General features: G+C 47.0%; 1 protein-coding gene across 1 annotated transcript in view; it reads left to right on the top strand.

The window, feature by feature from the left end:
* Positions 1-7,890: 7,890 nt before the first annotated feature.
* Positions 7,891-13,671, top strand: part of LOC120018089 (lysosomal alpha-mannosidase-like) — a 15,654-nt gene continuing 9,873 nt past the window's right edge. The window contains exons 1-3 of the mRNA XM_038961072.1: positions 7,891-8,015; positions 8,431-8,533; positions 8,914-9,087. Coding sequence (XP_038817000.1) covers positions 7,902-8,015; positions 8,431-8,533; positions 8,914-9,087 — 391 coding nt within the window. The 5' untranslated portion in view covers positions 7,891-7,901. The remainder of the gene's footprint in view (positions 8,016-8,430; positions 8,534-8,913; positions 9,088-13,671) is intronic.

Genomic DNA, 13,671 nt, shown 5'->3' with positions numbered 1-13,671 from the left:
GGCTGTACTATCTGGGGTATCGCTCCCATACCAGGAGAGAAGTAGGCAGGTGCTGTAGGTGTATGTCACTAATGGGGCTATAGTGTTGCTACGCCACTAATGCTGCTCTACTCAGACTGGAGTGCTGCTGACCAAGATTCATTGTCCACTATATAAGTATATGCAATATACACTGAGTGTGCAAACCATTAGGAGCACCTGCTCTTTCCATGACATAGACGGACCAGGTGAATCCAGGTGAAAGGTAGGATCCCTTATTGATGTCACTTCAATCAGTGTAGATGAAGGGGAGGAGACAGGTACAGGTTGAAGAAGGATTTTTAAGCCTTGAGACAATTGACATATGGATTGTGTATGTGTGCCATTCAGAGGGTGAATGGGTAAGACAAAAGATTGAAGTGCCTTTGAACGGGGTGTGGTACTAGGTGCCAGGTGCACCGGTTTGAGTGTGTCAAGAACTGCAACACTGCTGGGTTTTTCACCCTTTCCCGTGTGTGTCAAGAATGGTCCACCGAAAGGACATCCAGCCAACTTGACACAACTGTGGGAAGCATTGGAGTCAACATGGACAAGAATCCCTGTGGAACGCTTTCGACACCAAAAGGGAGTTGAACTCAATATTAGGAAGGTGTCATATGTCAAGGTGAGTAGATCATCTCTCTCTCTCTCTCTCTCTCTCTCTCTCTCTCTCTCTCTCTCTCTGTCTCGCTGTCACTCTCTCTCTCTCTGTCTCGCTGTCACTCTCTCTCTCTCTCTCTCTCTCTCTGGTTCAGTTGCAGGATTCTCAGATGTCAGTACAGGGGAGAATCAGGAGTAGAGAGAGGGAGCTGGGAGAGTTTCAACAGAGCATAGAGGCCGTCAAGGTGGGGTTCGCACACACACACACACACACACACACACACACACACACACACACACACACACACACACACACACACACACACACACACACACACACAGAGAGAGAGACACACACACACACACACACACACAGAGTGACACAGAAACATAAAAAAAGAGTGAATAGTAACCAGATTAAAAGGCGTTTAGTGCCGGGGCGACTTTTTTTTTTTAGTTTATAAATTCAACCATTTAAAAAAAACAAGCACACATAAAACTAGAAAAAGCCGTACATGCACATGAGTAAAATCCTGAAGGATAACACACAATTGTCACGTTCTGACCTTAGTTCCTTTTTTATGTCTTTGTGTTAGGTTGGTCAGGGCGTGAGTTGGGGTGGGTAGTCTATGTTCTTTTTTCTATGTTGTTATATTTCTGTGTTTGGCCTGGTATGGTTCTCAATCAGAGGCAGCTGTCGATCGTTGTCTCTGATTGAGAATCATACTTAGGTAGCCTGTTTTCCCCATTTTGGTGGTTTTATCCTCGTTGTTATTTTGTGTAGTGTTCAGTTTTCAATTAAATTATGACGAACACTTACCACGCTGCATTTTGGTCCTCTTCTCCTTCACCAGACGAGAATCGTTACAACAATAAAGTCTGGGACTTATTTCTATTGTGCCCTATTGTCACCTTGAAACAAGATGGCTAGGCAAGATCCAACACGGTTGCACACAAAAGGGGAGAAACGTTCTACAGATGTAGGATTTTATTTGATCAGTCTGTTGCAGGAGAACTTTCCTGCAATGTAGGACATTTAAAACGTGTAATGTACTTGAGGTTTAAAAAGTCTTGAGGTTTGTAATTTCCACTTTGGAAATTCAGACTTGATTTTCCCTTACGAAACATGTATCTGTGACGTGGTGAGGTTGGACCCAGGTGCAGAGAAGAGACCAGATGAGGAATCAGTGGTTCAGGATAAACATAATACTTTACTGAGAAACGGTAGCCGCAGGATCACAGTACACTTGAAAAAACAACAAACACTTAGTCTGAAAAACGCACCCAGGAAACAACCACACATGGTAACCAATTCAACCTTCAGCAGAGGAAACAACCACACATGGTAACCAATTCAACCTTCAGCAGAGGAAACAACCACACATGGTAACCAATTCAACCTTCAGCAGAGGAAACAACCACACATGGTAACCAATTCAACCTTCAGCAGAGGAAACAACCACACATGGTAACCAATTCAACCTTCAGCAGAGGAAACAACCACACATGGTAACCAATTCAACCTTCAGCAGAGGAAACAACCACACATGGTAACCAATTCAACCTTCAGCAGAGGAAACAACCACACATGGTAACCAATTCAACCTTCAGCAGAGGACCACAGAAAACCTCTTTTAACAGGGACATCATCATGAGGAAATAAGACGCCCGAGTGGCGTTAATGTCTCTTGGTTGCTCTGCCGCCCTCTGGTGACAGGTGGAACCATGACAGTATCAACCCTTACAAAAATGTCCATTAATTATAATTGACATAATAATTGACATTTCATGTTGCTGCAGGATTATTTTCCTGCTGTAGCAAACTGTCAGGTCAAATGAAGGTCCTACATCTTTATTGTCTGGCCATGTTGTTGCCCGCTGTCAAAAGCCAGTCAAGCCAGGCTACCGTTCTGCCCTCTATTCCCCTGGCAGTCAAGCCAGTCAAGCCAGGCTACCGTTCTGCCCTCTATTCCCCTGGCAGTCAAGCCAGTCAAGCCAGGCTACCGTTCTGCCCTCTATTCCCCTGGCAGTCAAGCCAGTCAAGCCAGGCTACCGTTCTGCCCTCTATTCCCCTGGCAGTCAAGCCAGTCAAGCCAGTCAAGCCAGTCAAGCCAGCATTGACAAATAAAAGAACATTTCAGCCGTATGGTTTGAAATCAAATTAAAATAACCAATGAAATCAACATTATTTAAATGTAAATGTTTACTTTCTTGGTGCTTATTACTGAAGAAAATGTTGCTCCTTTACTTTCCTTCATTTGGTGTCCCTTCTCTCCTTACCTAGACATCAGCTGCGTTAGTCCTGGAGGACAGCAATACCCTGTTTGTGGACCTGGCCCTCCGTCTGGAGAGGACCAGGGGGGAGGTGAGGGCCAGGCTGGAAGCCCGGGAGAGAACTGTCCTGGGCAGGGCAGAGAGAGAGCTGGAGACCCTGGAGAAAGAACTGGAGGAGCTGCGGAGGAGAGACCAGGAAATGGGCCAGCTACTGACGGAGGATAATGCTCAGTTCTTACAGGTGGGGGGGGGACTGAAGGAAGAGCAGAAGAAGAGAAGAAACAGTCAGGAATTGATGGGAAAAGGAAGGGATAATTGAGAGAGAGACTGGATGCTGAAATATAAAGGAGAGAGAAATATTAATGAGGAAGAGATGGAGAAAAAGAATAATGCAGTCAAAACAGACGGAGTAAAAGGAAGACAGAAAAACAGCCGAGAGAGAGAGAGAGAGAGAGAGAGAGAGAGAGAGAGAGAGAAAAATGCTCCACTCATCACCCCTCTCGCCTCCATTCCTCCCTCCCTCTCTCTCTCCTCCATCCCTCCCTCCCTCTCTCTCTCCTCCATCCCCAGGCGGCTCCCCTGCTGTGTGTCCTCCCACCCACTGGGCGGCGCCACCGAGCCCCTCTCATCCTTCCCGCAGAAGGCTTCAGTGCAGCCCGTAGAGCTCTGTCCCACCTCAGGGCCCAGATGGAGGAACTCTGTAGAGAGGAAGTGGACAAGATCAGCCGCGCAGGTGGAGGGAGTAAAGACACAAACACACACACACACACACACACACTGGTTTATACTCAAACACACACAACTGCATGCAGCTTTTCACAGCTATGCTCTCAGAGACTCCAATAATGCATCTCAAATGACAATGTGTGATGTCACTATGTGACACACTTTTTTACCTCTCTGTAGTGAACGAGAGCTCCTCTGTCTGTCACATGTCTGGTGGAGAGTGTTTGAAAGGTAAGCCCAGAGAAACAGGACGCAAACGCACACACACACACACACACACACACACACACACACACACACACACACACACACACAAACCCACACACACAAACCCACACACACACACACAGCTCTCTCAGGGTCACCTCTGTGGTGTGTTGCTCATCTAAGACTCAGGCTTTAGGGTGAACATGGGGATGTTAGTTGAATCGTTTCAGTAACTTCTGATATGATTCATTTGGATGGAATGTAACACTGATTCCTCTTTGTCTCATTCTCTACCTCCCTCCCCCTCCTTTCTATTTCTGTCCCTCGCCTCCTTACTCCTTACCCCCTCTCCCTTCTTTCTTCTTCTCTCTCTCTGTAGCAGTGCCTGCATCGTTTCCTCTCTCCCCCCTCTCTCTCCAGCCCTCGGACCAGAGGATGAGAGTATCCTTCCTCAAGTGTAAGTACTGACACACACACATGCACGCACCCACCCACCCACGCACGCACGCACGCACGCACGCATACACACACATACATACACACACACACACACACACACACACACACACACACACACACACACACAGCAGCCTTCCTGAGGTGTAAGTACTACCCACGAGACACCTTGTCAGTCTGACGATGCCACCGGTATACCTTGTCACCGTGGCGATGCTGCCTGGTCGCGTGGTATCCCGAGATGACCTTGTTTTCACACCCTGCCCTGTCCTATGACAACCACGCCATCACTTCACCACACACACACACTGACACTCACACAAACACACACACACTGACATACACACACTGACACGCACACAAACACACACACAAACACAGGTGTTGACATGCCGTTGGCACAAACCCAGAGCTACTCAGAAAGGGGATCTCTCTCTCTTGCTCCCATGCCCTTCTCCCCCCTCCCCCCCCCCACCTTCACAGTTAATGAGGGTGACAGGGTAACCTGAGAATGCACTTGTGTCCCTAATGGCACCCTATTCCCTATATAGTGCACTACTTTAGACTATGGCTCTGGTCAAAAGCATTGCACTACATAGGGAATAGGGTGCCATTTGGGAAGTACTCCATGTCTGTCTGGTGCTTTCTTTACCTTCATGAATAGTATGTGGATATGATATTTCTGTCATTTAGTAGTCTGTTGTTCACACTGAACAACGGGTACATGATGAGACAAGCCCATGGACAGGATGAGATCATGGAGACGGGTGTTAGGTTTAATAATTCACACCGTCTGGGTTAGAATAAAGGCCGCTACGCACTTTACTCAAACGCAGCGACGGAGCGTCGTTTTCTACGTAGTTCTACGTACTTCTGTGCGGCTCAAATTTTGGAACGGACCGTATATGGCGCTCTGTCGCTCTGTTTGCATACGGTGTGTAGGGCCCTTAAGAGTCTGGCAGCCATATACTGTATCTGTCTGGGCTAGACGTCAATCAGAACACTGTCCCTCTGTCCAGGCAACCACGCTATTGCGTAGTAGTGCATTGTTCATTTCTTGTATTTAATTCTAATAGTTCTATTAGATTAAGACTGTCATATTTGCAGACAGACATTCATATGGTCACTGTTCTTTTTACTGCGCCGAAAACTGTTGCGTATTTAGTTCAATAATCTCTGTTAGAAATGGTACCCGGTGGTCATGATAATGCTATTGAGAGTTTATGACACTTCTAAGCTAACAGGTAAATAATTGTAATGGATTGTTCAATCAATCACTCTGGACTCAGGCATCTAATTGATTGATTGGTTGGTTGATTGATCTCCTCAATCTCCTGTCCCTGGACCCAGACACGGCCCGCCCCCACCCTGGTCCTTCTGAAGGGTCCCGATGGATTTCTTGCTCGCTTATCTTTAACCCCCTCCTCTCTCTCTTCAGGCTCCTGTCGTCTGTCCCTGGATCCAGACACGGCCCACCCCACCCTGTTCCTCTTGGAGGGTCCCCAGGGGGCTCACTGTGGAGAGGAGCCCCAGTCCTACCCCCTCCACCCCTTGCGCTTCGACTCCGTGGCCCAGGTCCTCTGTAGGGAGGGCCAGTTTGCAGGGGCCAGCTACTGGGAGGTGGAGTGGAGGGGAGGAGGGTGGGTGGACATTGGGATGACGTACAAAGGGATCGGACGTAAAGGTAGCTGCTTCTCGGGATAGTTTTTTATGTCAGTTATGTTGAGCAATTTGCAAATGTCAACATTTCACACACAAAGTGTTTGTAATAATCACTTTCTAATCAAGGCTTTGTCTGAAACGGTATCCTATTTGGCTCGGGACAAAATGTGTGCATTATATAGGGACAGCCAAACGTTTTCTAATCTTATTTTCTTTCTTATTTTTCTAATCTAAAGGAGGCGGAAAACCCTGTCTGCTGGGAAGGAACGAGAACTCATGGCGTCTGAGATGCACGCACGCCGGGTACGCCGCGTGGCACGATAACCGGAAGACGACCGTAGCTGCGCCCCTGTGCCCGCGGATCGGCGTGTTTCTGGAACACCAGAAGGGAGCGTTGTCATTCTATAGTGTGGCGTCGGACGCGGTTTCCCTGCTCCACACGTTCAGGTGTCCGTTCTCTCAGCCGCTGTACCCAGCGTTTCGGTTGGACCTGGACGCCACACTGTTGATATGTCCACATGAAACACACAACGGGAACTAACCTCTTCTGTTTCTGGATCTCTTATTTCCACCCAATGGGAACTCTTCCTGCGTACTGCCGAACAAATACCGTTGATTACAAGTAAACACAAATGGTCTTTTCTGCCCCAGAAAGGACCCAACATGAACCCTACCTAATTCTTTACTGCTCCCTAACCTCTCTCTTTCTGAACACCTTCTCTCGACCCAATGGGAACCCATCCTAGAGCCCAAACCTAACTCTGCTGCCCTCTCTTGTTATGGCCAGAACCCTGCTTTAGCTTTACCAGGTACCTCAACTCCTCCACTGTGTTTAAAATGAACCTCCTAAAAGCTACAACCAACAATTGATTGTTTACTCATTGCTGTTGCTCTACATTTCAGTCATTTAGCACACGCTCTTATCCAGGGCAACGTACAGGAGCAATTAGGGTTAAGTGCCTTACTCAAGGGCACATCGACAGATTTTTAACTTCGTCAGCTCGGGGATTCAAACCAGCAACCTTTCAGTTACTGGCCCAACACTCTTAACCGCTCGGCTACCTGCCTCCCTGAAATGTCGACTCAAGATGTCAACTCAGCATAGGTCCACGGTAAGGGATTAATCATTTACATTGACATCAATCAATCATTTTTGAAGTATCGTTGCCAGAAAAACTCTAATCTGCGCTCAACTCCGTGGAGGCGTTGCGTTACTTGGATAGCCTTCCCTAGGCCTATCTCAAGTCACCAAACTAGTGATGCTGAAAAGACAATGTTGTTGTGTAAGGAGAGTCTGAACTGAGCAGCATATTGTATGCATGACCTCTCCATTCAAATATCATTCACAATGTGGCCCTATTGTAAACAGAGACTTCACTTCAGCAGCCATGAAGCCATCTTGATCAATCACCCTATTCTATTGATCACTGTTACTGTTACTTAACAATAACATCATGTGAAAAATAAACTCAGGTCAATCCAACTAAATGCAATGTAGCCGAATGTCGAATGTAGCTATTTCAAAATACTATTAGTTGGAAAGGTTTTGAATGCCATTATATCATCATGAAGGGACATTGAAGGAAATATGTATTTTCTATAAAGTGCATTATTTCATGAGTTATAGTCAGACTAATAGTGGGATAGGCTATGCTGGGTAGCCTATGGTTTCTATGGCCCCATCTCTCTCTACCTCCCCATTCCTTCAATCATTTATTTCTCTGTGACTATTACAATGAATGTGTAGCTTTGTATTCATGTGGGCTGTGTAACTGTTACTGTCTTCAATAAACCAATTATACATTTTCAATCTCAATTTTTCTATCAACGTTCCAATTTTCCCCTTCGAAGCATAAAAAAAGAATAGGACTGCCCCTAGAGGGCGTGGTCTGGGGGGAAGTCACATGATATGAGAGATACATAAACAAATGTCACATGACTCGTGGCTGTTTTCCAAGATGGCGACTCCGGTGTATACACCGTTTGTGTTCCTCCTGTTATTATTTCAAAGCGGCGTTTGGGGCTTTCCCGTCCGTCAAACACCCCAAGAAAGTCCGACATGTGGATACAAGGTACGTCTATAGTTCCTATCCCTATTGTGGTGAATAAAAACGCAAATGTAACACTTAAACCGTGTATTGGTATAGCAGCTTTGATAAACTTCTTCACTGTTTCCAGGTTTAGCCGATTTCAAACACTTTCATTTTCGTGTAGAGACCACAGTAGCAGAAGTTATATTCCTGGCATAACAGATTTTTACTTCCACATAAAACGTGAAATGGAAGCTACAAATCACATTCGATCTAGCCAGTGTTGCACTAAGTCTGGTCTTGCACTGTTATCATTGGTGGTTTAATTAAATTACAATTACAACGTTACAATTTTTGTAAAGCTAAGTAGCCTCTGATATGCCTCTCCTTCCCATAACATTAGCCCACCAGCTAAAATCCCTAATTATTTTCCCATTGTGTGTACTACACATCCTAGTCATGTCATGCTACCAAGCCTGGGATGTTGAACGTGCATCTGGTGCCCCACACCCACGACGACGTCGGCTGGCTCAAGACCGTGGACCAATACTTTTATGGCGGTCTGTACCCCCCCCCCCCCATCTATCACACACACAAACACACTCATAAACAGCTATGTCATAGGTCAAGGTGGTAGTTAAAAGTTAAACTGACCCATTGTTAAAACCATAGTTGTGAGGCTTTTATTATATTTTATTATAGGCACACATAACACCTACAATAACCTAGAATCACATGGTTTTACAGTTCAAACCTCATGACTGGGTGGATGTGAACCGCATGATAGATGTTATATCATGTGTGCATATGTGTTATCACGGGGGTGTGTGTGTGTGTGTGTGTGTGTGTGTGTGTGTGTGTGTGTGTGTGTGTGTGTGTGTGTGTGTGTGTGTGTGTGTGTGTCTAACCTGTGTATGTAACCTGCCTGTCGTCGTTCCAGACCGTAATGACATCCAGCACGCGGGGGTGCAGTACATTCTGGACTCTGTGGTGGACCAGCTGCTGAAGAACCCTGACAGACGCTTCATCTACGTAGAGACAGCCTTCTTCTACCGCTGGTGGAAACAACAGACTGATGACATGCAGAACACTGTCAAACAGCTAGTCAATGAGGGTGAGGCCAGAGAGGGGTTATAGAGCCTTTATAAAACATGTCAGGAAGAAGTTATAAAGCTGTAGAGTCCACCTTCTACCGCTGGTGAAGGAGCTGGTCAGACAGCAGGTTAATGAGAGGAGGGATGTAGGTGTTATAAAGATGTAGAGTCCACCTTATACTGCTGGTGAAGGAGCCAGTCAGACAGCAGGTTAATGAGAGGAGGGATGTAGATGTTATAAAGATGTAGAGTCCACCTTCTACCGCTGGTGAAGGAGCCAGTCAGACAGCAGGTTAATGAGAGGAGGGATGTAGGTGTTATAAAGATGTAGAGTACACCTTCTACCGCTGGTGAAGGAGCCAGTCAGACAGCAGGTTAATGAGAGGAGGGATGTAGGTGTTATAAAGATGTAGAGTCCACCTTCTACCGCTGGTGAAGGAGCCAGTCAGACAGCAGGTTAATGAGAGGAGGGATGTAGGTGTTATAAAGATGTAGAGTCCACCTTCTACCGCTGGTGAAGGAGCCAGTCAGACAGCAGGTTAATGAGAGGAGGGATGTAGATGTTATAAAGATGTAGAGTCCACCTTCTACCGCTGGTGAAGGAGCCAGTCAGACAGCAGGTTAATGAGAGGAGGGATGTAGGTGTTATAAAGATGTAGAGTCCACCTTCTACCGCTGGTGAAGGAGCCAGTCAGACAGCAGGTTAATGAGAGGAGGGATGTAGATGTTATAAAGATGTAGAGTCCACCTTCTACCGCTGGTGAAGGAGCCAGTCAGACAGCAGGTTAATGAGAGGAGGGATGTAGGTGTTATAAAGATGTAGAGTCCACCTTCTACCGCTGGTGAAGGAGCCAGTCAGACAGCAGGTTAATGAGAGGAGGGATGTAGGTGTTATAAAGATGTAGAGTCCACCTTCTACCGCTGGTGAAGGAGCCAGTCAGACAGCAGGTTAATGAGAGGAGGGATGTAGTTGTTATAAAGATGTAGAGTCCACCTTCTACCGCTGGTGAAGGAGCCAGTCAGACAGCAGGTTAATGAGAGGAGGGATGTAGGTGTTATAAAGATGTAGAGTCCACCTTCTACCGCTGGTGAAGGAGCCAGTCAGACAGCAGGTTAATGAGAGGAGGGATGTAGATGTTATAAAGATGTAGAGTCCACCTTCTACCGCTGGTGAAGGAGCCAGTCAGACAGCAGGTTAATGAGAGGAGGGATGTAGGTGTTATAAAGATGTAGAGTCCACCTTCTACCGCTGGTGAAGGAGCCAGTCAGACAGCAGGTTAATGAGAGGAGGGATGTAGATGTTATAAAGATGTAGAGTCCACCTTCTACCGCTGGTGAAGGAGCCAGTCAGACAGCAGGTTAATGAGAGGAGGGATGTAGGTGTTATAAAGATGTAGAGTCCACCTTCTACCGCTGGTGAAGGAGCCAGTCAGACAGCAGGTTAATGAGAGGAGGGATGTAGGTGTTATAAAGATGTAGAGTCCACCTTCTACCGCTGGTGGAGCCAGTCAGACAGCAGGTTAATGAGAGGAGGGATGTAGGTGTTATAAAGATGTAGAGTCCACCTTCTACCGCTGGTGAAGGAGCCAGTCAGACAGCAGGTTAATGAGAGGAGGGATGTAGGTGTTATAAAGATGTAGAGTCCACCTTCTACCGCTGGTGGAGCCAGTCAGACAGCAGGTTAATGAGAGGAGGGATGTAGGTGTGATAAAGATGTAGAGTCCACCTTCTACCGCTGGTGAAGGAGCCAGTCAGACAGCAGGTTAATGAGAGGAGGGATGTAGGTGTTATAAAGATGTAGAGTCCACCTTCTACCGCTGGTGAAGGAGCCAGTCAGACAGCAGGTTAATGAGAGGAGGGATGTAGGTGTTATAAAGATGTAGAGTCCACCTTCTACCGCTGGTGAAGGAGCCAGTCAGACAGCAGGTTAATGAGAGGAGGGATGTAGGTGTTATAAAGATGTAGAGTCCACCTTCTACCGCTGGTGGAGCCAGTCAGACAGCAGGTTAATGAGAGGAGGGATGTAGATGTTATAAAGATGTAGAGTCCACCTTCTACCGCTGGTGAAGGAGCCAGTCAGACAGCAGGTTAATGAGAGGAGGGATGTAGGTGTTATAAAGATGTAGAGTCCACCTTATACTGCTGGTGAAGGAGCCAGTCAGACAGCAGGTTAATGAGAGGAGGGATGTAGGTGTTATAAAGATGTAGAGTCCACCTTCTACCGCTGGTGGAGCCAGTCAGACAGCAGGTTAATGAGAGGAGGGATGTAGGTGTTATAAAGATGTAGAGTCCACCTTCTACCGCTGGTGAAGGAGCCAGTCAGACAGCAGGTTAATGAGAGGAGGGATGTAGGTGTTATAAAGATGTAGAGTCCACCTTCTACCGCTGGTGAAGGAGCCAGTCAGACAGCAGGTTAATGAGAGGAGGGATGTAGGTGTTATAAAGATGTAGAGTCCACCTTCTACCGCTGGTGAAGGAGCCAGTCAGACAGCAGGTTAATGAGAGGAGGGATGTAGTTGTTATAAAGATGTAGAGTCCACCTTCTACCGCTGGTGAAGGAGCCAGTCAGACAGCAGGTTAATGAGAGGAGGGATGTAGGTGTTATAAAGATGTAGAGTCCACCTTCTACCGCTGGTGAAGGAGCCAGTCAGACAGCAGGTTAATGAGAGGAGGGATGTAGGTGTTATAAAGATGTAGAGTCCACCTTATACTGCTGGTGAAGGAGCCAGTCAGACAGCAGGTTAATGAGAGGAGGGATGTAGGTGTTATAAAGATGTAGAGTCCACCTTCTACCGCTGGTGAAGGAGCCAGTCAGACAGCAGGTTAATGAGAGGAGGGATGTAGGTGTTATAAAGATGTAGAGTCCACCTTATACTGCTGGTGAAGGAGCCAGTCAGACAGCAGGTTAATGAGAGGAGGGATGTAGGTGTTATAAAGATGTAGAGTCCACCTTCTACCGCTGGTGAAGGAGCCAGTCAGACAGCAGGTTAATGAGAGGAGGGATGTAGTTGTTATAAAGATGTAGAGTCCACCTTCTACCGCTGGTGAAGGAGCCAGTCAGACAGCAGGTTAATGAGAGGAGGGATGTAGGTGTTATAAAGATGTAGAGTCCACCTTATACTGCTGGTGAAGGAGCCAGTCAGACAGCAGGTTAATGAGAGGAGGGATGTAGGTGTTATAAAGATGTAGAGTCCACCTTATACTGCTGGTGAAGGAGCCAGTCAGACAGCAGGTTAATGAGAGGAGGGATGTAGATGTTATAAAGATGTAGAGTCCACCTTCTACCGCTGGTGAAGGAGCCAGTCAGACAGCAGGTTAATGAGAGGAGGGATGTAGGTATTATAAAGATGTAGAGTCCACCTTCTACCGCTGGTGAAGGAGCCAGTCAGACAGCAGGTTAATGAGAGGAGGGATGTAGGTGTTATAAAGATGTAGAGTCCACCTTCTACCGCTGGTGAAGGAGCCAGTCAGACAGCAGGTTAATGAGAGGAGGGATGTAGGTGTTATAAAGATGTAGAGTCCACCTTCTACCGCTGGTGAAGGAGCCAGTCAGACAGCAGGTTAATGAGAGGAGGGATGTAGGTATTATAAAGATGTAGAGTCCACCTTCTACCGCTGGGGAAGGAGCCAGTCAGACAGCAGGTTAATGAGAGGAGGGATGTAGGTGTTATAAAGATGTAGAGTCCACCTTCTACCGCTGGTGGAGCCAGTCAGACAGCAGGTTAATGAGAGGAGGGATGTAGGTGTGATAAAGATGTAGAGTCCACCTTCTACCGCTGGTGAAGGAGCCAGTCAGACAGCAGGTTAATGAGAGGAGGGATGTAGGTGTTATAAAGATGTAGAGTCCACCTTCTACCGCTGGTGAAGGAGCCAGTCAGACAGCAGGTTAATGAGAGGAGGGATGTAGATGTTATAAAGATGTAGAGTCCACCTTCTACCGCTGGTGAAGGAGCCAGTCAGACAGCAGGTTAATGAGAGGAGGCATGTAGGTGTTATAAAGATGTAGAGTCCACCTTCTACCGCTGGTGAAGGAGCCAGTCAGACAGCAGGTTAATGAGAGGAGGGATGTAGGTGTTATAAAGATGTAGAGTCCACCTTCTACCGCTGGTGAAGGAGCCAGTCAGACAGCAGGTTAATGAGAGGAGGGATGTAGATGTTATAAAGATGTAGAGTCCACCTTCTACCGCTGGTGAAGGAGCCAGTCAGACAGCAGGTTAATGAGAGGAGGGATGTAGGTGTTATAAAGATGTAGAGTCCACCTTCTACCGCTGGTGAAGGAGCCAGTCAGACAGCAGGTTAATGAGAGGAGGGATGTAGGTGTTATAAAGATGTAGAGTCCACCTTCTACCGCTGGTGAAGGAGCCAGTCAGACAGCAGGTTAATGAGAGGAGGGATGTAGGTGTTATAAAGATGTAGAGTCCACCTTCTACCGCTGGTGAAGGAGCCAGTCAGACAGCAGGTTAATGAGAGGAGGGATGTAGGTGTTATAAAGATGTAGAGTCCACCTTCTACCGCTGGTGAAGGAGCCAGTCAGACAGCAGGTTAATGAGAGGAGGGATGTAGGTGTGATAAAGCATCTCTCTCACCTGAGTGTGACTGCTATT

The sequence above is a fragment of the Salvelinus namaycush genome, chromosome 2 (genome assembly GCF_016432855.1).
Source record: "Salvelinus namaycush isolate Seneca chromosome 2, SaNama_1.0, whole genome shotgun sequence".
NCBI lineage: Eukaryota > Metazoa > Chordata > Actinopteri > Salmoniformes > Salmonidae > Salvelinus > Salvelinus namaycush.
Note: the sequence above shows the minus strand (reverse complement) of the source record. Positions and strands in the feature narration are given on the sequence as shown.